The 26,976-nt window shown below is 44.0% G+C and overlaps 1 protein-coding gene across 2 annotated transcripts in view; it reads right to left on the bottom strand.

The window, feature by feature from the left end:
* LOC117366031 (mucin-17-like) overlaps positions 1-26,976 on the bottom strand; it is a 164,668-nt gene that overhangs the window by 45,341 nt on the left and 92,351 nt on the right. Inside the window, exons 6-11 of one of the 2 annotated variants that reach the window (XM_033957063.1) lie at positions 10,908-11,088; positions 10,243-10,350; positions 9,849-10,013; positions 8,564-8,690; positions 7,552-7,620; positions 7,239-7,380 (exon numbers count right to left, since the gene is read on the bottom strand). In XM_033957063.1, the coding sequence (XP_033812954.1) occupies positions 7,571-7,620; positions 8,564-8,690; positions 9,849-10,013; positions 10,243-10,350; positions 10,908-11,088 (631 nt within the window). In that variant the 3' untranslated portion in view covers positions 7,239-7,380; positions 7,552-7,570. Of the gene's footprint in view, positions 1-7,111; positions 7,381-7,551; positions 7,621-8,563; positions 8,691-9,848; positions 10,014-10,242; positions 10,351-10,907; positions 11,089-26,976 lie in introns of those variants that run through there. The other variant, XM_033957062.1, reaches the window with a different exon arrangement.

Genomic DNA, 26,976 nt, shown 5'->3' with positions numbered 1-26,976 from the left:
GAAGTGGTCGGTGCCGTCTTTTGCGGGACCGTCGACGTCGCTGCAGGTTCCATAGCAGATCCGGTACCGAAAAGCACAGTTACTTACCGTAACAGTTGTTATCCAGGGACAGCAGGCAGATATTCCCACACATGGGTGACGTCACCGACGGAGCCCCGCAGCGGACAGCCTCGAAAGCAAACTTGCTTGAAGATCTCGAACTTTCGAGCACTGCACCGCGCCTGCACGCGTGCCTTCCCGCCCGAACTAGGGGGCGCATCTCCTGAGAGGATCCTCAGTTCAGATACCTAGCCAAGAAGCCAACCAGGGGAGGTGGGAGGGTTGTGGGAATATCTGCCTGCTGTCCCTGGATAACAACTGTTACGGTAAGTAACTGTGCTTTATCCCAGGACAAGCAGGCAGCATATTCCCACACATGGGTGACCTCCAAGCTAAATAGAAAGGGATGGAGGGAAGTTGGCATATTACGAAAAAAGATTTTGCAAAACAGATTGGCCAAAATGGCCATCCCTCCTGGATAAGGTATCCAGACAATAATGAGAGGTGAAAGTATGAACCGAGGACCAAGTGGCAGCCTTGCAGATTTCCTCAATAGGAGTTGATCGGAGGAAAGCTACAGACGCCGCCATAGCTCTAACTTTGTGGCCCGTCACTCGACCTTGCAAGGAAAGACCAGCCTGAGCATAGCAGAATGAAATGCAAGCAGCCATCCAGTTGGAGATTGTGCGTTTTGATATAGGACGTCCCAACCTGTTCGGATCAAAAGATATGAAAAGTTGAGGAGATGTTCTGTGAAGTTGAGTGCGTTGAAGGTAGAAAGCCAAAGCACGTTTACAGTCCAATGTATGAAGAGCCGCCTCTCCTGGATGAGAATGAGGCTTTGGAAAAAATACAGGCAAAACAATAGACTGATTGATATGAAATTCTGAAACAACTTTAGGTAAGAATTTAGGATGAGTACGTAGAACAACCTTGTCATGGTGAAAAACTGTGAAAGGTGGATCAGCCACTAGCGCTTGTAACTCACTGACACGTCGAGCAGAAGTGAGGGCGATCAGGAAAACAGTTTTCCAAGTGAGATACTTGAGATGAGCTTTGTCAAGTGGTTCAAAAGGAGATTTCATAAGTTGAGCTAAAACAACGTTGAGATCCCAAATCACAGGAGGTGGTTTAATAGGAGGATGGAGATTGAGAAGTCCTTTCATAAAACGAGAAATCATAGGATGTGCAGAAAGGGATTTTCCATCCAAAGGCTGATGAAAAGCAGCTATAGCACTAAGGTGGACTCGGATAGATGTAGTCTGAAGTCCAGATTGTGATAAATGAAGTAAATAGTCCAGAATTGATGTCAAGGAAGCAGATCTGGGAAGTAAATTACGTGTAGAACACCAAGCAGAGAATCTTGTCCACTTTTGACCATAACATTGTCTAGTTGATGGTTTTCTGGAAGCAAGTAAAATATCTTGAACAGACGGAGAAAATTGAGAAAAGTCTGTTATATAGAAAGGTACCAAGCTGTCAAATGTAGAGACTGTAGATTGGGATGAAGCAAAGATCCTTGATTCTGCGTGAGAAGAGAAGGAAATATTGGCAGAAGAAGAGGCTCCCTGGTGCTGAGTTGAAGTAGAAGGGAGAACCAAGGTTGCCTGGGCCACCGAGGAGCTATCAGAATCATGGTGGCCCGGTCTGATTTCAACTTGACTAGAGTCTTGAGAATCAGAGGAAACGGAGGAAAAGCATAAAAGAATTGATTCCTCCAGTCCAGTAGAAACGCATCCGCTTCGAGACGCTGAGGAGTATGGATGCGAGAGCAAAATTGAGGCAGTTTGAAGTTGAGAGGTGACGCAAACAGATCTATCTGTGGAGTCCCCCATCGAGCAAAAATTTGGCGAAGAGTAGGAGAATTGATTGTCCATTCGTGAGGTTGTAGAAGACGACTCAATTTGTCCGCCAAACAATTTTGTTGACCCTGAATATAAACCGCTCTGAGGAAGATGTTGTGAAGAATCGCCCATTGCCACAATTTCAGAGCCTCTTGACAGAGGGAGTGAGATCCCGTCCCTCCCTGTTTGTTGACATAATACATGGCTACTTGGTTGTCGGTACGTACTAGAATCACCATGTCGTGAAGTAGATGCTGAAAAGCTTTGAGAGCATAGAATATCGCTCTGAGTTCCAACAGATTTATAGGACACCGCCGGTCCGCTTGGGTCCAGAGCCCTTGAGTGCAAAGACCGTCCACATGAGCTCCCCATGCATACATTGACGAGTCGGTTGTGAGGACCTTCTGATGAGGAAGAGGATAAAACAGTAAACCTCTTGAAAGATTCAAAGAGAGCATCCACCAGTGGAGAGACTTCTTTAATGAAGGCGTGATGGAAATTAGTCGAGTTGGTGGATCCACTGATTGTTGCCATTGAGATGCCAGTGTCCATTGAGGAATGCGAAGGTGAAGTCTGGCAAAGGGAACCACATGAACTGTAGAAGCCATGTGACCAAGCAGAACCATCATTTTCCTTGCTGGAACAGAGGAAAGTTGGCAGAATTGGTGGAACAGTTGAAGGAGTGCATCCTGACGTGGTTGTGGAAGATATGCTCTCAGATTGATAGTGTCCAGTATAGCTCCTATGAACTGGAGGGACTGAGAAGGAGTCAGCTGAGATTTGGGAAAATTGATGTGAAATCCCAAACTTTGCAGAAAAAGAATAGTCTGTTGGGTCGCTGCAATAACCCCTGAAAAAGAGGGAGCCTTGATGAGCCAGTCGTCTAGGTATGGAAATACTTGAAGACCTTGGTTGCGAAGAGCTGCAGCTACAACCACTAGGCATTTGGTGAAAACTCTGGGAGAAGAAGCCAGTCCGAAGGGGAGAACTCTGTACTGAAGATGAAGATTTCCTACCTGGAATCTGAGATACTTGCGAAAGTCTGGATGAATAGGGATATGAGTATAGGCCTCTTTGAGATCGAGAGAGCACATCCAATCCCCTTGATCCATCAAGGAATATAGAGTTGGCAGAGTGAGCATTCGAAATTTCTCTTTGACTAGATATTTGTTGAGAGCTCTGAGATCCAAAATCGGTCGCAAATCCCCCGTCTTTTTGGGAACTAGAAAATAACGGGAATAAAATCCCAAGTTCCTTTGTGGAAGAGGAACTTCCTCCACTGCTCGCAGGAGAAGAAGAGCTCGAGCTTCTTGAAGAAGAAGGGGAAAATGCGACTGATTTGAAAGACACTCTCTTGGATGGCGATCTGGAGGTGCCTGAAGGAGTCGAAGAGAGTATCCCTCTCGTATGATGGTAAGTACCCAGAGGTCTGAAGTAATGAGCTCCCATTGGTGATAAAAAGTGGACAGGCGACCTCCTATGGGGAGGGGAGAATTTGGAAACAGAGAAATTTGAATGCTCAGGTCGAGATTGTCAAAAAGACTGAGCAGGCTTGGTGGCAGCAGGAGTCTGAGATTTTTGTTGCCTTTGTTGTGGAGGAGGCCGACGAGCAGGAGGTCTAGAAAAAGCAGGAGTTGTTTTCTGCGGATAGCGACGTGGAGTTTGTTTGAAACCTCTAGTTGGTACAGGTTTAGGTTTTGGACGAATGAGGGAAGCAAAAGAGCGCTCATGTTCTGAAAGACGCTTTGTAGCTGCCTCAATAGAGTCATCGAATAATTCATTTCCTTGACAAGGAAGATTAGCCAATCTATCCTGAAGGTTAGGATCCATGTCCACTATCCGTAACCATGCTAATCTACGCATGGCTACTGCAAATGCCGACACTCTAGACGAGAGTTCAAAGGCATCATAGGAAGCTTGTAGCATGAAAAGTCTCAACTGAGAAAGAGTCTTAAGGATATTTTTAAATTCTGATAGGCGATTGGTAGAGATGTCCGGGTAAAATGAAGATAAAATCTTTAAAAAATGGTTGAAGTAGGACGTAAATATGTAATTATAATTAAGAACTCTATTTGCCATCATAGAGTTCTGGTATAAACGACGTCCAAACTTATCCATGGTACGGCCTTCCCTACCAGGAGGAACCGAAGCATAGATTTTGGAGGGATGTGCTTTCTTCAATGATGATTCTACAACTAGAGATTGATGAGAAAGTTGAGACTTTTCATATCCTTTACAGGGGACCGTTCTATAACGAGATTCTAATTTGGATGGGATAGCAGTGATAGAATAAGGAGTTTCCATATTGCGAGTGAAGGTCTGCTGTAGAACAGGAGTCATAGGTAATCTGAGTGACTCTTTTGGAGGATGGGGAAGCTCCATATCCGCTAAGTATTCAGGAGTATATTTTGAGTCTGAATGAAGGTCTATCTTGAGAGCTTGGCCCATGTCAAAGATAAATTTGGCAAAAGAAATTGATTTTGGATCAGATGTTTCCTCAGGAGAACCACTGCGAGATTTATGTTGAACTGAGTAGGATGGAGAAGCCTCTCTAGAATATGGTGAAAGGTCTGATTCCAGACGCAGAGTGACCGAAGAAGCTGCACTGTGAGTTGGAGTAAGAGAATGCTTTCTTTTCAAACTCCTGGAAGGAGAAGTAGCAGGTGTACGTGTTACAGAATGAGTCGAGGTATGTGTAGGACTGTCTCGACGGACTGGCTTCGACGGTGTTCTGGATCGAGAAGGGCTTCGAGTCGAGGCTCGTCGAGATCCATGCTTCGACTTTGACTTCGAAGAACAAGGTAAAGAAGCCTCGGTATCCAAATTCGAAGACTCCCTCCGAAGCTTAGAAGGAACAGGTCTTGAATGCTTCGATCGATGCTTCGGAGGAGGTGAGCCCGGAGAAGACTCTGATGAAGAAATGTTCTTCGGTGTCCGGGATCGGCCTCGGGAGACTGGAAGCTCTGGTTGAGTGACAGGCTGATCAGTCCGAGGCAAGGTCGAGGACGGGACCAATTGAGCTACCAAGGAGGAAATCTGAGTTGTGAGTATAGATTTCAACATGTCCTCTAGCATCGGCACCGAGACAGAAGATTCTGACCTCGTAGGTGCAGCAGTACGCTCCGAAGAGGGCGACCTCGAAGGTGAGTATTCCCTTATCTTGGAGGTACGCTTCGAAGGTGGACGTGCCGAGGACTCTGGTGGCTTCTTGGATACGGCACCTGAAAGGGAACTCGGAGACTTACCCCCCGTAGAAGACTTCGTGGATGGCGTCGTCTTCGAGGCAACCGAGGCAGAATAGGTCGAGGCCTTCGAGACCGAAACTCCAGCCGGAGTCTGGGTCGAGGCCTTCGAGACCACAGGTGTCGAGGTCGTCGGAGTCGAAGCCTTCGAGACCGGAGCAGCCGCTATGGTCGAGGCCGGATCCGAAGATTGCTCCATGCTGAAAAGTTGAAAAAATTGAGCACAACGTCGTCGAAAGGCCCATGGAGTAAGGGTGAAGCAGCGATGACAATCTTCTGGAGAATGAGAAGAACCCAGGCACTGTAAACAACGGCAGTGGGGATCGGTGACAGAAATCACCCGATTACACTGTCGACAACGTTTAAACCCGGTAAGAGGCCGGGACATGGAAAAAATAAAGTCCGTGTCGAACGAAGGAGCCTAGGCCTAGGCCCAAAGCTCGACGGCCGAACAAAAAAAGAAAAACAATATATTTTTTTTATTTTTTTTTTATGAAAAGAAAAAGAAAGGAATAAAAAACAAGCACAGCGACCGACTTTAAGAAAGAAACAGCCGCGGTGATGAGAAGGCAATTGCTGCAGAGAAAGAGAACGTGTCTTCTTGCCTCCGCGGAAATAAACGAACTGAGGATCCTCTCAGGAGATGCGCCCCCTAGTTCGGGCGGGAAGGCACGCGCGCAGGCGCGGTGCAGTGCTCGAAAGTTCGAGATCTTCAAGCAAGTTTGCTTTCGAGGCTGTCCGCTGCGGGGCTCCGTCGGTGACGTCACCCATGTGTGGGAATATGCTGCCTGCTTGTCCTGGGATAAAGGATGTTCTGCTGGATCTGCCGATTTTTTAAGGTGCGTTTCTTAAGAGTGGCACAGTGGGTGCAGGTGTCAGCTCGATGCTCTGGACCCAAACACTGTAGGCACCAATTGTGTGGGTCAGTGAGAGAGATCGGGCGTGCACACCGCTGGCACTTCTTAAAGCCCGGTTGAGGGGGCATGAAGGGAAACACGGCCTCCGCAAAATCAAAGCCGGAGGCTTGTATGATGGCAACAGGCCCCGCCGGGGCTGGCCTGAAAAATAAAGGAAAAAAACAAAGGTTTTTTTTTTTTTTTACAATTTAGAACGGAAAAGAAACCCGAAGGGAAAAAGAGAAAAAACAAGAAAATAACGCGAGCGGGAAGGCAAAAAGGAAGTTTTCAACGGCCGTTGAAACCACATGCGTCTTCTTCGCTCTGCGGAAACGAAGAAACTGGGGACCACGCACTCCTCCGTCGGGCGGGAAGGCACTCGCGCATGCGCGGTGCGGCCAACTAGAACTTTCTAGTGAAAAATGTCCGTACTGGGGCTCCGTCGGTGACGTCACCCATACGTTAAGAATATGCTGCCTGCTTGTCCTGGGATAATAAAAGGTTAGGGCTCTTAAGCTCGGAAAAAAGATGGTTGGGGGAAGACATGATTGATGTCTACAAAATCCTGAGTGATATAGATCGATTATTTTACTCCATCAAAAATTAGAAAGACTAGGGGACATCAAAGTTACAGGGAAATACTTTTAAAACCAATAGAAGGAAATATTTTTTTACTCAGATAATAGTTAAGCTCTGGAACATGTTGCCAAAGGATGTGGTACCAACGGTTAAAATAGCTGGTTTAAAAAAAAAAAAAAAAAAAATTTGGCAAGTTCCTGGAGGAAACGTCCATAGTCTGCTATCGAGAAAGACATGGGGAAAGCTGCTGCTTACCCTGGGATTGGTAGCATGGAATGTTGCTACTATTTGGCTATTTGCCAAGTATTTGTGACCTGGATTGTCTATTCTTACGTTCTTATGACACACAGTGTCAACCACATTAGATACTACAGAAATCATCAACATTTGCAGTAAAATAAAACAACAGAATATAGCACCTGTTGCAATGAAATGACTTCTTTGCCAAAAAGAAATTTAGACATATACTTTTCCTTACTTCTCCCATATCCCACCTCTTCAATGTTCTTACCGGTTCCTTTTCCAGTGCTTCCAGAAGGATCTTCCGAGCCTTGATGAGATTTTTCTGCACCTTCAACACCTGCCGGGCTAGCTTTAGAGTATAGAAAGTGGCCAATGGTGTTCCTTGGCTATTCCGTATTGCTTCCTGCAGAAGGGCTTCAGCAGCCTGAAGCTCACACTGTCGTAGTTCCAGGCCTACCCGGCGAAGGCGCACCATCACTAAACCTGGCACTACCTGCTCAAAGGCTTCCAGCACACGGCGAGATTCCTCAATGTCACCTGCAGGAGAGGAAATATGGGAGGTGTAGGGGATGGGGGCAGGGGAAAAAACAGGGTGACAGGCAGGGTCTGGGTAAACATTTTCAAGGACCTGTCACTGAATTTAGTGCCGTATTTCGACAATCTAACGGCTTTTATTTTTTTGCAAGGCTTTGCTTGAAAAAAACTTACCACACTATGTTATAACTGCTTAGTAGCATTTTCCCATAGTATTTAATTTCCGCTTTATGCCTGTGAAGACTGAAGGGGAATAGGGCACCATCACGGATACAGACAGTAATGAAATTACAAGTTAATCGATTTTTTTTCTCTTTTACATGGAACATCCTGAATTTATTATGAAGTCCAATAAATTTAAAAAATGGAATAAAAGTATTTTAGCCACAGAAAATTAAACCGCTAGTGGAAGCTGTCATTAGGGTTAGAGGACGTTCTGCTGAAAGGTTGCTGACAGCAGTACAAAATCTCTTTCTAATAAATTGATGTAGTGAGGTGGTGATAGGAATAAAAAAAAAAAAAAACCTCATAAATATCAGTTACATGAGGGCAATAGTCACTGACCAACAACTAGAATGTTTCTGTTATGAAAAAGGAAACTGGAAAATTCAGCCCTTGTGTACTAATGTTTAAGGATACAACTGGCAGCCCCAGTGCCCTGTCAGTCCATTTTTGCAAGGAGGTCTTATTACATTACAAATACCCCAGGTAATGTGTGACAAGCAAGATCACACCTAGTAAATTATCTTTCAAGATCAGCAAGACATAGAAGGAATTACATCTGTCTCTAAGGATCAGAAATGAGCTGATCCATGTTGCAGAGGGCACGATCAGATCTTATAGAAGCCAAGTATTAAGTTTTGCCACTGTTCTTATGATCAAGGGAACTTTTGTTCATTTTACCATCTCCCTATGTCTTATCAGGGGACTAGTTTGTGTTATCTGATAGAAGAGAAAAACTTAAAATAAGGACGCTAGCCAAGATAGGAGGGTCATATTTGTGAATCTGAAAAAATAAAAAGCAAGTAAGGAGATTCAGGAATAAGAATCAAGAAGGGACAGCCAAGAAAGGACTCAGGTTTGTGAACAGCCATGTCAGACAGAACACATCCCTGTGCCCTACTGCCAGCTTGCAAGAGCGGAAGGACTTCAGGAGGTCTGGCCCCATGTAAAAGTCTCTCTCTACCTTGCTTTTCCTCAAAGGCTGCCCACAGCAGATGCAGATTCGGGTTTCTGGGCAAGTGGTATCCGCAGGCTCGCTGGTAGACATTCCGGGTCCCAATCATGGTGTGATTCTCCAAGTATCTGGTGTACTATATACAACAATGGAGAAAGAAAAAGGGGAAAATTAGTTCAGTGTGGATGCAACTCAACAGCTCATAAGGATTTTCATTTGATAGTGCCCAGGCTTAGCCAGCCAGCTGCTTGATTTTTGGGTTTAAGTCACAAAAAAATTGCAGGGGTAATAAATTCAACTACTACATTGGTATTGCAGAGTGACTAAAGAAATATCAGTGATTCTTAAAAAAGTCACTGCAGGACAATCAGACAAATGTGAATTCAAAAATAATAATTTGTTTACAAATCTTTTCTTCGAACTCTGCTCAGAGACATGAAGGCTGATTTCTCCGCCTCACCACCCAATCATTGCAGTATTCAAAATGAACTCACTCTGAAGTATGAACTTTTTCAATAAATTGAGTGCTAGCTTAAACAGCTATGCTGATACTATCATTTCAAAGGTTTAGTATTTTTAAGGAGTAAACTTAGCTTTGAAAGTAGTGACTGGTTCCGACGTGCCACATTTCGTTGATGCGTCAGGGAACCGACAAAACAGCTAGATTTAAAGCTGGAGGTGAAGTCACATTAAATTTAAACGCTGGATCACTTAACTACTCAGGAAATACTAGAAAAGAGGAGACTGAGAGGGGACATGATCGAAACATTCAAGATAATGAAGGGAATAGACTTAGTAGATAAAGACAGGTTGTTCACCCTCTCCAAGGTAGAGAGAACGAGAGGGCATTCTCTAAAATCAAAAGGGGATAAATTCCGTACAAACGTAAGGAAGTTCTTCTTCACCCAGAGAGTGGTAGAAAACTGGAACGCCCTTCCAGAGGCTGTTATAGGGGAAAACACCCTCCAAGGATTCAAGACAAAGTTAGACAAGTTTCTGTTGAACAAGAATGTGCGCTGGTAGGGCTAGTCTCAGTTAGGGTGCTGGTCTTAGACCAGAGGGCCGCCGCGTGAGCGGACTGCTGGGCATGATGGACCACTGGTCTGACTCAGCAGTGGCAATTCTTATGTTATGTTCTTACCTATTTTACCTGACTATCTACCACTTCAATAGTTTTCAGGTATTGTATAAGAAAGTAAAATTTATAAAGAAAAAAAAATTAAAAGGCATTCTTCCCTTTAGCTTTTAAAAAGACATAGGAACATGCTTTGAGTTGTCCACACTGCCATCTCACCTTCACCCAGAACTCCTCATAGAGCGCACAAGCTATGACACAGCGTTCAAAGAGCACAATGCAGCGCTCATGGGATCCATTGCCCATCTCAAAGTTCAAGTAATCGTGCCAGTTCTTTAGTTGGATTCGCTCCAGGGGCTTGACATGGAAGTAGGGCCTTTTGATCTGGAATGGAAAACATAGTCGCACAAGGAATTAGAATGGGGGCTTAAGGGGTAATCTTCCCGCCCTATCCTGCCAAACAGCAAGTAAAGTCAGGCAGCCACTGCTAACCAGTTCTGTCACCCCTGGAGTACATGGTTTAATTGCAGCTCTACATTTTGAGGATATGCAAGTGACTTCAACCAATACTGAGGCCTCTTGCCACCCCTCCATTGCAGCTGCTCCTACTCACCCCTTCCTCAAAGCTCCAGCGCTTGCTCACTTCCATCTCATTCTGAGTGTAAATTTGCTCCCTTATAGCAATGATTAACTCACGCATCTTGTCTGCATGCTTCTCCAGCTAAAGCAAATAAAGCAAAAGATATAAAAAAAGGGAGTGGATGGGGGTAGAGGAGGGTTTCATGATACTGAATCCTAAAATCAAATATACATGATCTATATATTTATAATAAATTCTCTAACACCAGCTGAGGCATATCTCAAGTCCTCACCAAACTCTCAATTAGAGAGCTTTCTCCCACTAGGAAACCCCCTTTATCATTCTTCTCCATCCAACTCAAAGACCTTTCCACCTCAGTGAGATCTCTCTTGCCCTTACTTACCCAACTATCATCAGGGATTCTCCTCTACATAAGTCCTATCTTTATTCCTTGCCATCTGGTTCACATCGGTGGACCTCCTTCCTTCCCATTTGACTGTCATTTGAGACCCACCCCTCATGCAAGGCTTTTTACCCAGTTTCTTCCCATCTGGTTTGTTTAGGGTTCTTTCCTCCTTGGTAAACTGTTTTTTTTTTTTTCAAATCTGGATCTCTCTCCCACAATGGTTTTTACTAATACTATATGTGTCCTATCAAAATGCAGGCAATGAGTGTATATGATTAAGGCTGTCACATACCATACTATCTTCTTCTGGAAACTCCACCCCTGGGGGCAATTCCTCTGCAGTCAAAGCATCAATAGCTGCTTTCTCCTCATTGTCCTGGGCTGTTTCAGACAAGATCTTTGATTTCAGCCACAAAAGCTCTTCAATGGACACAATATCCTTGGGAGAATTATTCATGACATGCTCCTTAAACCTATATGAGAGGAGAAATTATAGTTTACACCTCTAAGAAAAAGAAAGAGATCAAGAAATTTTAAAACTTGAGCAGCAAATATGTAAAGATAGTCACATTTGGGCACTTCCATATGAAACATTATAAAGATTATAATTATTTTTTTTCTATATTCTTTATTCAGTTTTATAACTTACAACAAGTGCATCAGAAAAAACAACAATTTAACATGTATATATAACACTTGATATTCTTCAATAATAAAATTAATAAAGTTTATCCCCTTCCCTCCCACCCCTTTCATTACGATCATTTCACATACATAACACGTATATCATATAATAAATTATTTTTATACCATTAATGGAAGACCAAAAACTACCCCCCCCCACTTACATTTGTACTATTAAGGGGAAAATGGCATCTATTTATTACAATAATTTGTTGTTGTTTTTTTAAATTCTTTATTCATTTTACATCTTACAAGTGTATCATAAAATAACATTTTTTTTTAAATTCTTTATTCCTTTTTAATCATTCAACAAGTGTAAAATAAAGATCATACATAAGCTCAAAAACAACACTTGATAAATCCATCAAGATAATAACAATTGTATATATATATAAACCCATAATCCACCCTCCCTCCCAACATTATTCTTCTTATTTCATTTTACCCTCTCTTCAAATGTACAATCCCATCCCTCCTTAAATGATTTATTTTCAAAAGAAAAAAAAAGGCATTTATTCATTACAAAACAATGTTAATGGCTCCCATATTTTAATAAAATTTTTATAATTTCCATTTTGTACCGCTATTGAACGTTCCATTTTATATAAATGACATAGTGAATTCCACCAGAAATTAAAGTTAAGTCTGCTATGATCTTTCCAATTGTTAGTAATATGTTTAAACTTATACAATATCACTTGATTCTCTATCAATTTAACTTAAATCATAATATTTAAACCCTCCCTCCCAACCCTACTAATTCATATGTAGTACATATATCATATATTCTGTCCTATTAATCTAATCATTTAATATCAAATCAGAAATCCCACCTACCCCCATACTCTGCAATTATACCTATTAGGGAAAAATGATAGTCCTATAACTACTCATTACAATATTCTATTAATGGCCTCCAAACCTCCTGAAAGTTATTAAAATTACCTTTCTGCAAGGCTAACATCCTTTCCTTCTTGTATATATGACATAATGAATTCCACCAAAAACTATAATTTAATCTATTCCAATTAAATGTAATCTGCTGAATGGCAACTCCTGTCATAATAAGTAATAGCTTATTATTCTTTGCAGAAATTTGGCTTTTCTTCCTCATTGACATTCCAAATGATATAGTATCATAGGATAGAGCCACAGGATTTTCCAACAAACAATTTATTTGGCCCCAAATTGATTTCCAAAAAGCCAAAATGAATGGACAATAGAACAATAAATGATCTAAAGTCCCCACTTCGAGATGACAATGGCAACATCTATTAGACTTAGAGCTATCTAATTTTTGTAAACGAACAGGGGTCCATAATGCTCGGTGTAACAGAAAAAAACAAGTTTGCCTCATAGATGCCGACATTGTACAACTCATCCTCCAAGACCAAATTCGTGGCCACTGAGATGCAGTAATTTGAATGCTCCAAATGTCTCTAAGACCAGTCTTTGGTTTTTTATTAATAAATCCAGATATCAATTTATACTACTGTGCGGCCTGGTGTCCCAGGAAGTCTACCTGAAAACACAAGAACTCTAGACCAGCGTTTTTCAACCGCTGTTCCGCGGCACACTAGTGTGCCGCGAGATGTTGCCTGGTGTGCCGTACGGTCAGGGCCGCCATCAGGGCAGTACCACCAGTCTAGGGAGAGGGGCGGTCCGCCCCACGTGGACAGGAGAGAGCTGGACGGGGGACCCGCGGAGTTCAATACATCTCCAGCCGCGAGGCTCGTCTTCTGTTCCTGCCTGCCCTGCAGCTAACATATAGCCGATCGCAAGCGTTCCCCGATGTCAGCGCTGACGTCGGAGGGAGGGCTTAAGCAAAGCCTGCCCTCCGACGTCAGCGCTGACGTCGGAGAATACTTCCGTTCGGCTATTTGTGCGCGGCAGGGCAGGCAGGAAGCAGAAGACAAGCCTTGCGGCTTGAGTTTCGTTTTGCTGAGAAAGTTGCAAAGATGGGCTGGGAGGCAAACACGGAACACAAAAGGGGGGAGGGAGTGCGTTTTGGACACAAGGCATGAACTTGGGAGAGAGGAAGGGAGGGAAAGAGATGCTGAGGTGGGGGAGGGAATGCGTTTTTGGACACAGAAGAAATGGACTTGGGAGAGAGGGAGGGAGGGAAAGAGATGCTGAGGTGGGGAGGGAATGTGTTTTTGGACACAGAAGAAATGGACTTGGGAGAGAGGAAGGGAGGGAATGAGTGTTTGGACACAGAAGGCATGGACTTTGGAGAGAGGAAGGGAGGGAAAGAGATGGTTGTGTACACGGGGAATAGAAGAAAGGAGAATTTTTGGTCATAGGGAGGGAGTGAGGTACAGATAGTGGCATACCAGGGTGGGGGGGGCGGTCTGCCCCACCCCGGGTTTACGTCCCAAGGGGGTGCACAGCTGGCCACCCTCCAGTGTTGTCCCTAGGCCGGCAAACTGCGGCTCTTTAGCCACTTGAGTGCCACCGCCGCCAACGGTGTTGTTGGCGGTGGCAGCATTATAAAATACTTTCTTTGTGTTTATTTGATTCCTATTCAAGAGAATTACTTTATATATAGTCAATATAGGCACAGAGTTAAATTTTTTAACATTTTCTAATGGTGGTGTGCCTCGTGATTTTTTTCATGAAACAAGTGTGCCTTTGCCCAAAAAAGGTTGAAAAACACTGCTCTAGACTATATTGATTATTAAGATTTTTCCATTCAGGGAACCCTGCCTGAATGGCCTGCTTCAGTTGCAACCATCTATAACTTTGTGATTTATTAAGACCAAATTTATGTTGCAACTGTGAAAAATCAAGCAGTTTACCATTAGAAATAACATCGTCCAAAGTTCTTATACTTGCCATAACGCAATTCTTCCAGAAGACCTTAAATCTGCCTATTTTAATCTTGGAGTTAAGCCATATAGTTTGATTTCTTGATTTATGTATAGGAACAGGTGTTAAATTATTCACAAATCTCAAAGTTTTCCATATATCAACTAACAGTCTGTTTTCTTTATATATCCTAGGCATTTTGATACTAAGAACATGGTTTAATCGCAGAGGAAAAATGAGTTGCCATTCCAACCACAACCAGTCTGGAATATTATCAACTAGTCTTTAAGCCCGTTACATTAACGAGTTCTAGAATAGATGTGTCTGTCTGTCTGTGTTTCTTTATCTCTCTCTCCTTGGCCGCTGTCTGTATCCTTCTGTCTCCTCCCCTCCCCCCCCCCCCGAGCAAAGCTGTCTGCCCCCAGGACACACCTCCCCCCCAAAGCAGCCCCCTTTCCCTCTCCCTGTCTCTCCATGGCCCTCTTCTGTCTTCCACCCCCCCGAGCAAAGCTGTCTGTCCCCAGCACACCTCTCCCTATCTCTCCATGGCCCCTTCTGTCTCCCCCAGCACACCCCTCCCCCCAAAGCATCCCCCTTTCCCTCTCCCTGTCTCTCCATGGCCCCTTCTGTCTTCCCCCCAGAGCAAAGCTGTCTGTCCCCAGCACACCTCCCCAAAGTAGCCCCATTTCCCTCTCCCTATCTCTCCATGGCCCCTTCTGTTTCCTCCCAGAGCAAAGCTGTCCCCAGCACACCTCCCCCCCAAAGCAGCCCCCTTTCCCTCTCCCTATCCATGGCCCCTTCTGTCTCCCCCAGCACACCCCTCCCCCCAAAGCAGCCCCCTTTCCCTCTCCCCCTGGCTCCCGGTATTGATCCCCTTCTTACCCTCCCCTCCATCCCGGCGTCTTCTGGCCTGCTCCTCTTCAAAGCAGCCTGCGATCGTGGTGGCCGGCTTTAGCGAACCTCGCAGGCTGCTCTCCAACTCGGTAGCACGTTCCCTCTGACGCGATCCCGTCGTCAGAGGGAGCGTGCTACTGAGGTTGGAGAGCGGCCTGCGAGGTTCTTTAAAGCCGGCCACGATTGCAGGCTGCTCTGAAGAGGATCAGCGGCAGCAAGTGAGGTGACACGGCGAGGACACGGGCAGGCAGCGAGTGAGAGGCAGCGGTGAGTGAGGGCGGGCGGTGACGCGCTGAGGACAGGGAGAGAGCACAGTCACGCGCCTTCAGCCCCCGCATGCGCTGTGAGGTTAGAATGTTGCCACAGAAGCACACCGCACGAATTTTAGCATTTTATTATATATGATGGGCTCTGGGAGGACCCAATACATACCTTGGCGCAAAATATAGGCTTGATGATACCTATAAAAATTGGGAAAATTTACCCCCCCTTCCCTAATTGACTTTTGCAAAGACACTAAATCAATTCTAGAAATTTTAACAAGCCAAACAAATTTTGTAAAAATACTATTTAACTTTTTATAAAAGGACCCCTGAAAAAAACTGGTATCATACCCATTTGGTAACAAACCACAGGCAGTATCATCATTTTAATTGTTTGGATTCTCCCCCACCAAGATAAATGTAAAGGATTCCATTGCTCACACATTTCTGTTACCTTCTTTAATAAAGCTTTTTCATTTACTTTCATTGTGTCTTCCAGTGTATTTTTTATCCAAATTCCTAAGTATTTTATTCCATCTTCCTTCCATATAAAGGAAAATGAGTCAAACAAACCTTTTGTACAATGTACACTGAGTGGAAGAACTTCAGATTTATTCCAATTAATCTTATATCCGGAGAACTTTCCAAATTTCTCTACTAATTCAAGCAAGCATGGAATAGTTGTTTCAGGGTTTCTCAAATGAAACAAAATGTCATCTGCATAAGCAGAGACCTTATATTCCCGTTCTGAATAGGGAATACCCTGTATCTCCTTTGTCTGTTGAATAGAACAAGGGTTCTAATACAATATCAAAAAGCAAAAGAGACAAGGGACATCCTTGCCTAACCCCCCTCTGAAAACAAAACCTTTCCGAAAAATTATTATTAATATATAATCTAGCAGTCGGGGAGCTATACAAGGATTGAATCATCTGTATAAAATCTGTCCCTATACCAAACCGCTCCATAGCTTGATACATGAAGGCGCATTCCACCTGATCAAATGCCTTCTCTGCATCCAAGGAAACAGAAAAAGCTGGATCTTTCATATCTTTTGTTAAATATAACATTTGAAAAAGCCAATCTGGTATTATTAGAAGAATGTCTCTGAGCAACAAATCCAGTTTGATGTATACCAATAATATAAGGGAGAGCCTTTGCTAAGCGCAAAACCAAAAGTTTGCCCTCTACATTAATTAAGGAAATAGGCCTGTAATTTGAAACCAAAGTAGGATCTTTATTTGGCTTTGGCAAAACTATAGTTAAAGATTCTGCCATAGTGCCTGTAATACAACCTTTATTTAGTTGAGTCTGATATAAATTTAACAAATATGGTAATAGGGTAATTTGAAATGATTTAAAAAATTTCACCGTAAAACCATCGCCACCTGGAGTGGATCCAACTCTAAGGGACTTCAACGCTGTTTGCAATTCTTTTAATGATGTAGGCTCTTCAAGACCTTCTTTTATATGTTCAGGAATTTTAGGTCCCTCTAACAATTTTAAAAACTCTAAACCAGAGTCTCAGGCAGCTTGGAATGTTCTAATTCATTAGAGAGCTGTAAAATATATAGTTTATTATAGACATAGAAACATGTGGCAAATAAAGGCCAAATGGCCCATCTAGCCTGCCCATCTGCAGTAACCCTTATCTCTTCCTCTCTCTAAGAGATCCCAAGTGCCTATCCCATACCTTCTTGAATTCAGACACAGTCTCTTTCTTCATTGTAGTAAAGTAGAAAACTGCTTGCTGAATTGATTAAAAATAACAACGTCCTGTCAATATCTTCCTCCCAGGATTTTTTAACAGAGGAAAGAAGCGGGAATCGGAGTTCCTTAAGAAGGTTATAGAACTTGGAAGCTGAATGGCCCAAATTACGGAATTGAGTAGAAAGAGTCAACAAAGTCGGGGGTTGGCGATTAGCTTTCAGGTCACCATCAAGTTTACGTAGAGCTGAACGTAATTGTAACCATTGATAGAAGTAAGAGTCAGGAAGGCCAGATTTATATTGAAGCTCGTAAAAAGTGAGCCAGGAACCATCAGGGTGACATAGTTCAGAGATATCCCAAATATGATAAGTAGTCCAGGATGGCCAGAATACTGGCTTTTTCTCTATTAGGAGTTTAGGGTTTCTCCATAAGGGGCATAGTGTGGATTGAGACCAAGGGCAAACTAACAAGCGGTCTAGATCTTGAAGTGTGCGGAGGGAAGTGAGAAGTATAGGGTTACGAGTTTTAATTTGTAAATGTGTGGACCCAAGAAGTCTTAATGTAGGAATAGGATGTAGAAGGGCCATTTCAAGTCGAAGCCAATTGGGGGCCATTGTGTTAGTACATGAATCTGAAGAATGTAACCATTCGGATCCCTGTCTCAACAAGAAGGCTTGATGATAAAGAAATAAATCAGGGAAGTTAACACCTCCAGCCGACTTGGGAGATTTGAGTTTACGTTGCGAGATTCTATGTGGTTTATTGTTCCATAGGAAATCAAGAAGTAGTTTTTCTAAATGTTTGTAGAAGGAGTTAGAAAATAGAAGAGGAAACATAATGAACATATATGTAATTTTTGGAATGACCATCATCTTGAGGGTATCTAATCTCCCCCACCAAGATAAATGTAGAGGAGACCAGTTGGACAGAGCGGATTTCACAGAGGAGACAGTCTTAGACATGATAAGGTCCATTGTTATCTTGAGGTCTTTGTCAAATGGGACACCTAAGTACTTCATCCCTGTGGATATCCAAGTGAACGGATATGAGGGAAGAGTGAAGGGTGTGCAGGCATCATTGAGGGGCATGAGCTCAGTTTTGTCCCAATTGACCTTATACCCAGACATAGAAGAGAACTGAGAAGTAAGATCAATGAGAGAATGCAAAGATTGTTCAGGGTCAGAGAGATATAGGAGAATGTCATCAGCATAAACAGACAGCTTAAATTCCAAATCAGCAATAGAGATTCCTTTAATAGAGGTAGATAATCTGATTTGAGCCAGGAGGGGTTCTAAAGCTAGGTTGAACAATAAGGGGGATAAAGGACAACCTTGGCGTGTGCCCCGTTGGAGGGTAAAAGATTCAGAGAGAGCATCATTAACTATAATCTTAGCAGTAGGATTGGTGTATAATAAAGAAATCATATGAATAAATTCAGCAGGAAATCCAAAGTGGCGAAGGACACAAAATAAGTATTTCCATTCCACTCTGTCAAAGGCCTTCTCAGCATCAAGAGAAGCCACTAAGAGGGGTTGGTCTCTTGACAGAGTGGCATGGAGAATGTGACATAACAATCTGGTATTGTCTGCTCCGTAACGACCCTTTAAAAAAACAACTTGATCTCTATGTATAAGAGAAGACATAACAGAGTCTATTCTATTAACTAAAATTTTTGCAAAAATCTTATAGTCCAAATTCAGCAAAGAGATAGGTCTATAATTTTTAACATATTGGATATCCTTGTTGGGCTTTGGCAGAACAATAATACTGGCTTCATGGAAGCGGGATAAACAATTAGGAGAAGCAATAATAGACCGATAATAGGACAAAAGATGTGGAGTCCGAGAGTCCGAGAAAGTTTTGAAGAATTCCGCAGGAAGACCATCAGGACCTGGTGCTTTTGAAGAGGCCATAGAAGAAATAGCACGTTGGATTTCATCAGTAGAGATAGGATGACGCAGAGGTTCATGTTGGGACGGGGTAATAGATGGCAAATGTGCAGATTTCAGAAATTCGGAAATCACATCTTCTGGACAGGTAGATTCTGAAGTGTACAGAGAGGCGTAGAAGGAATGAAATTCTTTGATTATGTCAGAAGTGGTATTGTGGATTAAACCAGAGGCTGACTTGATGTGAGAAATCCGATGTGTGGATCTTTGCCCTTTAAGATAAGAAGCCAGATGATGTCGGATTGCTTCCAAGGAATATAGTTCTGATTGTTATAGCAACTTTTTTCATGCTTGTAATTGTATTTACCCATCACATGGTTTGTTGTTGTTACTATGCTTTTGTTTTATTGATTGTAAAACTTTTACAATAAAAAAACCGTGACTTAAAAAAAAAAAATAACAACGTCCTTCCAAAATTTTATAATTAAGACATAATCTGGTACATAGGATAAACTCTGATGCATGAATTAATGCAATTTTAAAATGATTTTATGAAAAACTTTATGAATCTTCTGCCAATAGCTCTATGGATGGATTCATGTATTTGGATAGCATGGCCCTTCTTAAAAGTTCAGACACAGCAATCTCTGCTTAGTTCCCCATCTGAGATACAAGAAATAGAGATTAGGTTCTTGCCTAGATAATATTTTTTCCAGTAGATACCATAGGATTATTCATCTGTGCTCACGAGCATACTGCAGAAGATATCAATCACAGCTTTTCAACTCCTCCTCCTTCTCCACGGTCTCTGCTGGACCTCTTCATACCAAAGCTGGCAACAGCCCTACAGAGCAGGAAGGATACAGGAAATTCCCTGATCACAGAAGTCTGATCTTTTCCAGTAGATACCATAGGATTATTCATCTGTGCTCACGAGCATACTGCAGAAGATATCAATCACAACTTTTCAACTCCTCCTCCTTCTCCACGGTCTCTGCTGGACCTCTTCATACCAAAGCTGGCAACAGCCCTACAGAGCAGGAAGGATACAGGAAATTCCCTGATCACAGAAGTCTGATCTGCTCAGATGAAATTTAAACAATCAATGAGGAAACAGAAATATAGTTAACATATTAACAAGCCTCTGAGAGGAACAAGGAATGCAATAAAATACAGGTCAAGTAAGAAATATAAACAACCTGACCATTTATGGAGCTCAACCATTCCTCCCATGTAATCTTAGATACAGTCTCTTCCTAATCCAATAGACTGACTGACAGTGAAATCTTAACTATGGAGCTGCCCATTAAGCTCGAGTCAGAAAGCAGGCACATAATATAAATTGTTGGGGGTGGGAGTTTCAGCATACCATCCCTATTTACTGGAAAAGATATTATAAAGGTAAGAACCTAATCTCTTTTTCCAGTGCAATAGGGATGGTATGCTGAGCCACAGGGACATACCTAAGCAGTCCCCAAACTCTAGGGTGGAATAGATGAGCTTGCTTGTAGTACTGAGGACACAAGAGCACATCCTCCTGTGCTGCTATCCACCCTATAGAATTTAGTGAAGATATGAAGGAAGGACCAGGCTGCTGATTTACAAATCTCCTCAGGTGGAATTGCCCGAGCTTCCACCCAAGAGGAGGCCATTTCTATTGTCAAATACGCATTCAATGAGAAAGGCTGTTTACCACAACCAATGTATGTAGAGGATATTGCTATACAAATCCATCTAGAGATGGTGGCCTTGGAAGCGGGTCTACCTCGTCTGATAAGTTAACATAAAAATATGATCTGAGAGAGGAAACTCATTAGTTACCTCCAGGTAACGCAAGAGAACTCTCTGGACATCCAAGACCTTCAAGGCCTTGCCTTTCTTCTTGGACCCTGTGGGATGAAATGCTGGCAGCCTAACTTCTTGGTTGATATGAAATGCCAAAACAACTTATGTGAAGAAAATAAATATACGAATATAAGCATAGCCTTGTGTCCATCAAGCCCAGTAGCTCGTTCTTATGGTGACCAATCCAGGTCACTAGTAACTGGCCAAAACCCAAAGTGTAGCAATATTCCATTCTACCAATACCGGGCAAGCAGTGGCTTCTCCCATGTCTTTCTCATTAACGGACTATGGACTTTTCCTCCAGGAACCTGTCCAAACCTTTCTTAAAACCAGCTACACTATCTACTCTTACCACATCCTCTGGCAACGCATTCCAGAGCTTAACTATTATCTGAGTAAAAAAAAAAAAAATTCCTCCTATTGGTTTTAAGAGTATTTTCCTGTAAGTTCTTAGAGTGTCCTCTAGTCTTAACAGAGTAAAAAATTGATCCACTTGTACCCGTTCTGCTCCACTCAGGATTTTGTAGACTTCAATCATCTCTCTCCTCAGCCGTCTCTTTTCCAAGCTGAAGAGCCCTAACCATTTTAGTTTTTCCTCATACAAGGGGAGTTCCATCCCCTTTACCATCTTGGTCACTCTTCTTTGAACCTTTTCTAGTGCCACTATATCTTTCTTGAGATAAGGAGACCAGAATTGAACGTAATACTCCAAATGAGGTCACACCATGGAGTGATACAGGGGCATTATGATATTCTTAGTTTTGTTAACCATCCCTTTTTTAATAATTCCCAGCATCCTGTTTGCTTTTTTGGCGCCGCCACACATTGGGCGGAAGGTTTCATCATATTGTCTACAATGACACCCAGATTCTTTTCTTGTGTGCTAACCCCCAAGGTAGACCCTAGCATCCGGTAAATGTGATTCAGGTTATTCTTCCTAATGTGCATCACTTTGCATTTGTTCACATTAACCCCCTCTACTACAAAGCCACGCTAGCGGCTGCCACGTGGAAACAGCCCCGAAGCCCTTTATATCTCTAGGGGCTTCGGGGCTGTTACTGCACAGCAGCCACTAGCGCGCTTTGTAGAAGAAGGGGTAAATTTCATCTGCCACTTGGACGGCCAGTCTTCCAATTTCCTAAGGTCCGCCTGCAATTTTTCACAATCCGAATGCGTTTTAAGGACTTTGAACAGATTAGTGTCATCTGCAAATTTAATCACCTCACTCGTCGTTCCAATTTCCAGATCATTTATAAATAAGTTAAAAAGCACCGATCCTAGTACAGACCCCTGCGGCATTCCACTGTTTACTCTCCTCCATTAAGAAAAATGACCATTTAACTCTACCCTCTGTTTTCTATCCGATAACCAACTTTGCCACCTATCCCATGACTCTTTAATTTTCTCAGGAGCCTCTCGTGAGGAACTTTATCAAAAGCTTTCTGAAAAACTAGACACTATATCAGGGCTACTCAAGTCCGGTCCTCGAGATCTACTTGCAGGCCAGGTTTTCAGGATAGCCACAATGAACATGCATGAGAGAGATTTGCATACCAAGAAGGCAGTGCAGGCAAATCTCTCACGCATATTCATTGTGGATACCCAGAAAACCTGGCCTGACAGTAGATCTCGAAGACCTGACTCGGGCAGCCCTGTACTATATCAACCGGCTCACCTTTATCCACATGTTTATTCACACCTTCAAAGAAGTCAAGCAAATTTGTGAGGCAAGATCTCCCTCGGCTGAACCCATGCTGACTCCATATTATTAAATCATGTTTGTCTACGTGTTCCACAATTTTATTTTTTATAATCATTTCTACCATTTTGCCCAAGTGAGGCTTATCGGTCTATAATTTCCCATATCTCCCCTGGAGCCCTTTTTAAAAATCGGTGTAGCATTGGCCATACTCAAATCTTCAGGTACTACAGATGATTTTAGCGACAGGTTACAGATCACTAACAGCAGGTCAGCAATTTCATGTTTAAGTTCTTTTAGTACCCTGGGATGTATACCATCCGTTCCTGGCAATTTAACACTTTTTAACTTGTCGATTTGGCTTAGTACATCTTCCAGATTTACCAAGATTTCTTTCAGTTCCTCCGCAGTTTTTGAAGTTTGGAGCAGCACAGGACCCAGACAATGAACAAACAAATTATGTGGGTCAGTGACTGAAATGGCCCTGTTGCACTGTGCGCACCATTTAAAGCCACTAGAAGGCTTTGAAATGGAGGGAAAGACCACTGACATGAGATCAAAGGACTCAATAGTCTGGGAAAGTTGCGTAATATCAAAGCTAAAAAATGCTCAACACCTTCAGGATGAGAGAAGGCTTAAAGCAGCGCAAAGGCCCAAAAAACGGTTCTTCATTAAAAAAAAAAACATGTATTAAAGAAAATAACAATAAAATGAAATAAAAGGATAAATAAACTATGAAGAGAAATAAACTGGGAAGGCTGAAAATTGGAAGTTTTTGACGCTTGGAAGAACTCAAAAAACCCCCACAGCTTCTTAGCTCAATGGTCCCACGAACCAACATCAGGCGGGATGGCACCAGCACATGCGCAGTACAGGCAGTCTCGAGACTTAAAATCTTTTTCTTTTTTAAAGTGACAGTATACTTTAGCATTGTCCATACCGGGCTCCATGGATGACATCACCCACATGTTAGAATATACTGCCTGTTTGACCTAGGATAATGATTTATTTGCTTATAATATACTAGTCTTATAGCCCGTTACATTAACGGGTGCTAGAATATATGTGTGTGTGTCTCTCTTTATTTCTTTTTCTCTCTCTCTCTCCTTAGCCGCTTTCTTTCTTTCTGTCTTTCTTTTTCCTTGGCTGTCCATCACCACCCCTTGCCTGCTCCCCCTGTCCATTCTCCCTTCCTTTTACCTCCCCTGTGTCCACTACCACCCCTTCACAGCTCTCCTTATGCAGCAGCAGCCCTTCTCCCTTTGTTTTACCTCCACCCTGTCCAGCAGCACCTTCCTTCTCCCCCTGTCCAACATTAGGCCTCCGTTCCTTTTTCTTCACCCACCCCCTGTCCATCAGCACCTCTTTCCTTCTCCCCCTGTCCAGCAGTAGGCGTCCCTTCCTTTTTCTCCCCCCCTCCTCCTTCTTATCCCTATGATACAGTTACCTTGCTCTGCCCCTGATCAGAGGTTCCCGTCAGCCGCCCAGTTGCACCCATTGGAAAAGTTCCCTCTGCGGCATCCCGCACCCCTCCTTATGCGACTCCCGCTGTCTTTCTTTCTGTCTGTCTCTGTCCCTGGCCCCCTTTGTCTGTTTGTCTTTCTGTATATCTCCCTGCACCTGTGTCTTTCTTCTTGTCTTTCTGTCTCCCTTCCTTCCTCTGTCTGTCTGTCCAAAGCAGCATTCCCTCCCCCTCCATTTCCCTCCCCCCATACCAGTTCCCTGTGCAAATGCCCCTGTGTCTTTCTTCTTGTCTTTCTGTCTCCCTTCCTCCTTCTGTCTGTGTGTCCAAAGCAGCATTCCCTTCCCCTCCATTTCCCTCCCCCCTCACCAGTTCCCTGTGCACCTGCCCCTGTGTCTTTCTTCTTGTCTTTCTGTCTCCCTTCCTCCCTTTGTCTGTGTGTCCAAAGCAGCATTCCCTCCCCCTCCATTTCCCTCCCCCCACACCAGTTCCCTGTGCAGCAGCATTATTGTTTCCTCTACCCCCTTTCCCTTCCCACAGTCGCAACTACAAACGCGGGCCCGAGTCCTTTGCCGGCGGCCCCCCCTTCCCTTCCCGCGGGTCCGAGTACACATGGCGATTCAAGCAGCGTATCCAGCAGTCTTCACACGCTGCTTCGGGTCCTTCTACTGGCCTGATTTACTCTGGCACGTCCGGAGCAAATCAGGGTAGTAGAAGGGCCCGAAGCAGCGTGTGAAGACTGCTGGACACGCTGCTGAAATCGTCAGTCGGGGCCGCGGTAAGGGAAGGGGGGGCGGAGGCGGAAATCTTCTTCTACCTTGCCTCTCCTCCACCGTCGGGAGTCAGCGCCAGGAGCTTTAACGGCTGGTGGTTCCGCGTTGAAACAATCGCGCGGCTCTTTGAAAACTGTGACGCCGCTGGAGCCGGGAGACGATGGAGAGGGCAGGGGGTGAGCCACGCATGCGCACTTCCTAGCTACAGCTCACGGAAAACGGACCCACGCTTAGGAAATGCGCATGCGCGGCTTACCGTTTTATTATATTAGATATTTGATTGCTTTTGGATTATTATATTTTTCGCTTCATAAGATGCATTTTTTTCCCCCAAAAAAGTGGGTGGAAATAAGGGTGTGTAAGCGAATACCTCCCCCCACCAGTACCTTTTTATTTAATCCAGGCAGTCCACTGCTGTATCGGCAGGAGCTTTCTGCGCTTCTGTCCTTCCCTCACTGAACGGCTGCCTCACTAAATGGCTGCTACTTAGACACTTCCTCCCACTTCCTATCCATGTAAGCAAGCCAATCCCACTCACAAAAAGGGACTGGATGACTTCCTGGAAGCGAAGGGGATAACAGGGTACAGATAGAGGTTTACCTTACAGGACATTAAGCGAACAGGGTATGGATGTTTAGGTTAGGTAGGGAACACTTACAGGTCATGGACCTGGGGGGGCCGCTGCGGGAGCGGACTGCCGGGCACGATGGACCCCTGGTCTGACCCGGCAGAGGCAATTCTTATGTTCACCCATGGCTTTGTAAGTAAAATTTAATCTCACACAAGGAATAGAGGAAAGGTGAGTCCTACATGTTTATTACCTCACTGCATTCCAGAATGAGGTTTGGAAGTGGGGCACCGAGCCCCGCCCCGCTCTGCTCCATCGGCCTCCACTAACTGTTTGACGTGCAGGAGCGCTGGCAATGCTCTTGCATGTTTATGACCTCACCACATTCCAGAATGGGGTTTAGAAGTGAGGCGCCAAGCCCCGCCCCGCTCCACCAGCCTCCACTAACTGTTTGGCATGTAGGAGCGCTGGTGATGCTCCTCCGTCCACGGGGATAGCAGAGAATTGGCGGCTATCACCATGGAGACCAACCTTCAGAAGCGGAAGGAGGCTTGCAAGTTCCTGCGTATTAAAGTGATCAGCATGGGCAATGCTAGGTGGGCAAGGTAAGGAAGTGCTACACCCCCCCCTATCAACAGGCCCTGGCGGGGAAAGGAAAGGTGAGTGTGAGGGCAGTGATGCTTTAGCTCAGGTCAGTAAGTTCCTGAAGGCTTTGCTATAAGCTATATATATTACCGCAAATAATGCTGTGAACTGTCTGTAGCATCATTTGGGAGGGAGGCAAAAAGGGACCTACTAAAGATGTGTCATTCAGCAAAAATTATAATACTGTACCTTCAAGTTCCAGTTGAGCTGGTAGAGTTTGGAGTATGAAGAAGTTCCACTGCTTCAGCTGGATGAGTCCTGCAAGAACTGACGGCAGCCATTCAGGGAGTGGCGCAGAACAAGGAAGGCATGCAAAAAACTTGTGCCTGCCTTGTGCACTGCTCTGCCACTGCTGGAAGACATCAGGAGGCAGCTATCCAGCGAGAGAAGGGTAAGAGTGCGGAAAGCTCCTGCCGATACAGTGCTGGACTGCTGGGATTAAAAAAAGGTACCGTACCGTGGGGCGGGGTCCCTGCCTGCCTACCCCTAGGCCTACCCGCCTGCCCTGTCCCTGCCTGCCCCAAGCCTACCACTAGACTACCAGAGGGGAGACAGGGTACAGAGCCTGGCAAGGAGTGTGGGAGAGCCTGGCAGGGAAAATTTAGTTCAGAATGGTTTTTTCTTGTTTTCCTTTTCTAAGTCTTATGGCAGGTGCGTCTTATGGAGCGAAAAATACAGTAATTTTTTTTTTTTTTTTTTTGTATTTCCAAACATGTGATAATCGTTGACCCCTCCCCCCCCACCCAATGCTCAAACTTTCCCTCCCCCCTTCCCTATGGTCCAACATTTCTCCCCTTCTCTCTCCAGCCCCTAGTCTGGCATTGCTCTCTCTCCTCTCCCCCTCCCTCATTCTTCCACAACCCTCTAAATATTACTGTGCTTGACAGTAGCAACAGTATGCAAAGCAGGTTGTTTTGGTTAGCCCTGGGTCTTCCCTCTGCATCCCACTGGCAGGAAATTGCAGCAGAGGGAGGCTGAGAGGATAGTGAAAGCAGAGGGATGATCCAGGGCTGGCTGAAAACAGCTAAATTAGCTGTGCATTACTACTGGCAAGCAAGGTAATGTTTAGAGGGTCTTGGATGAAGGAGGAGAGAAAGAGAGCATTGCTGGTCTAGGGGCTG

The sequence above is a fragment of the Geotrypetes seraphini genome, chromosome 8 (genome assembly GCF_902459505.1).
Source record: "Geotrypetes seraphini chromosome 8, aGeoSer1.1, whole genome shotgun sequence".
NCBI classification, from domain to species: Eukaryota; Metazoa; Chordata; class Amphibia; order Gymnophiona; family Dermophiidae; genus Geotrypetes; species Geotrypetes seraphini.
Note: the sequence above shows the minus strand (reverse complement) of the source record. Positions and strands in the feature narration are given on the sequence as shown.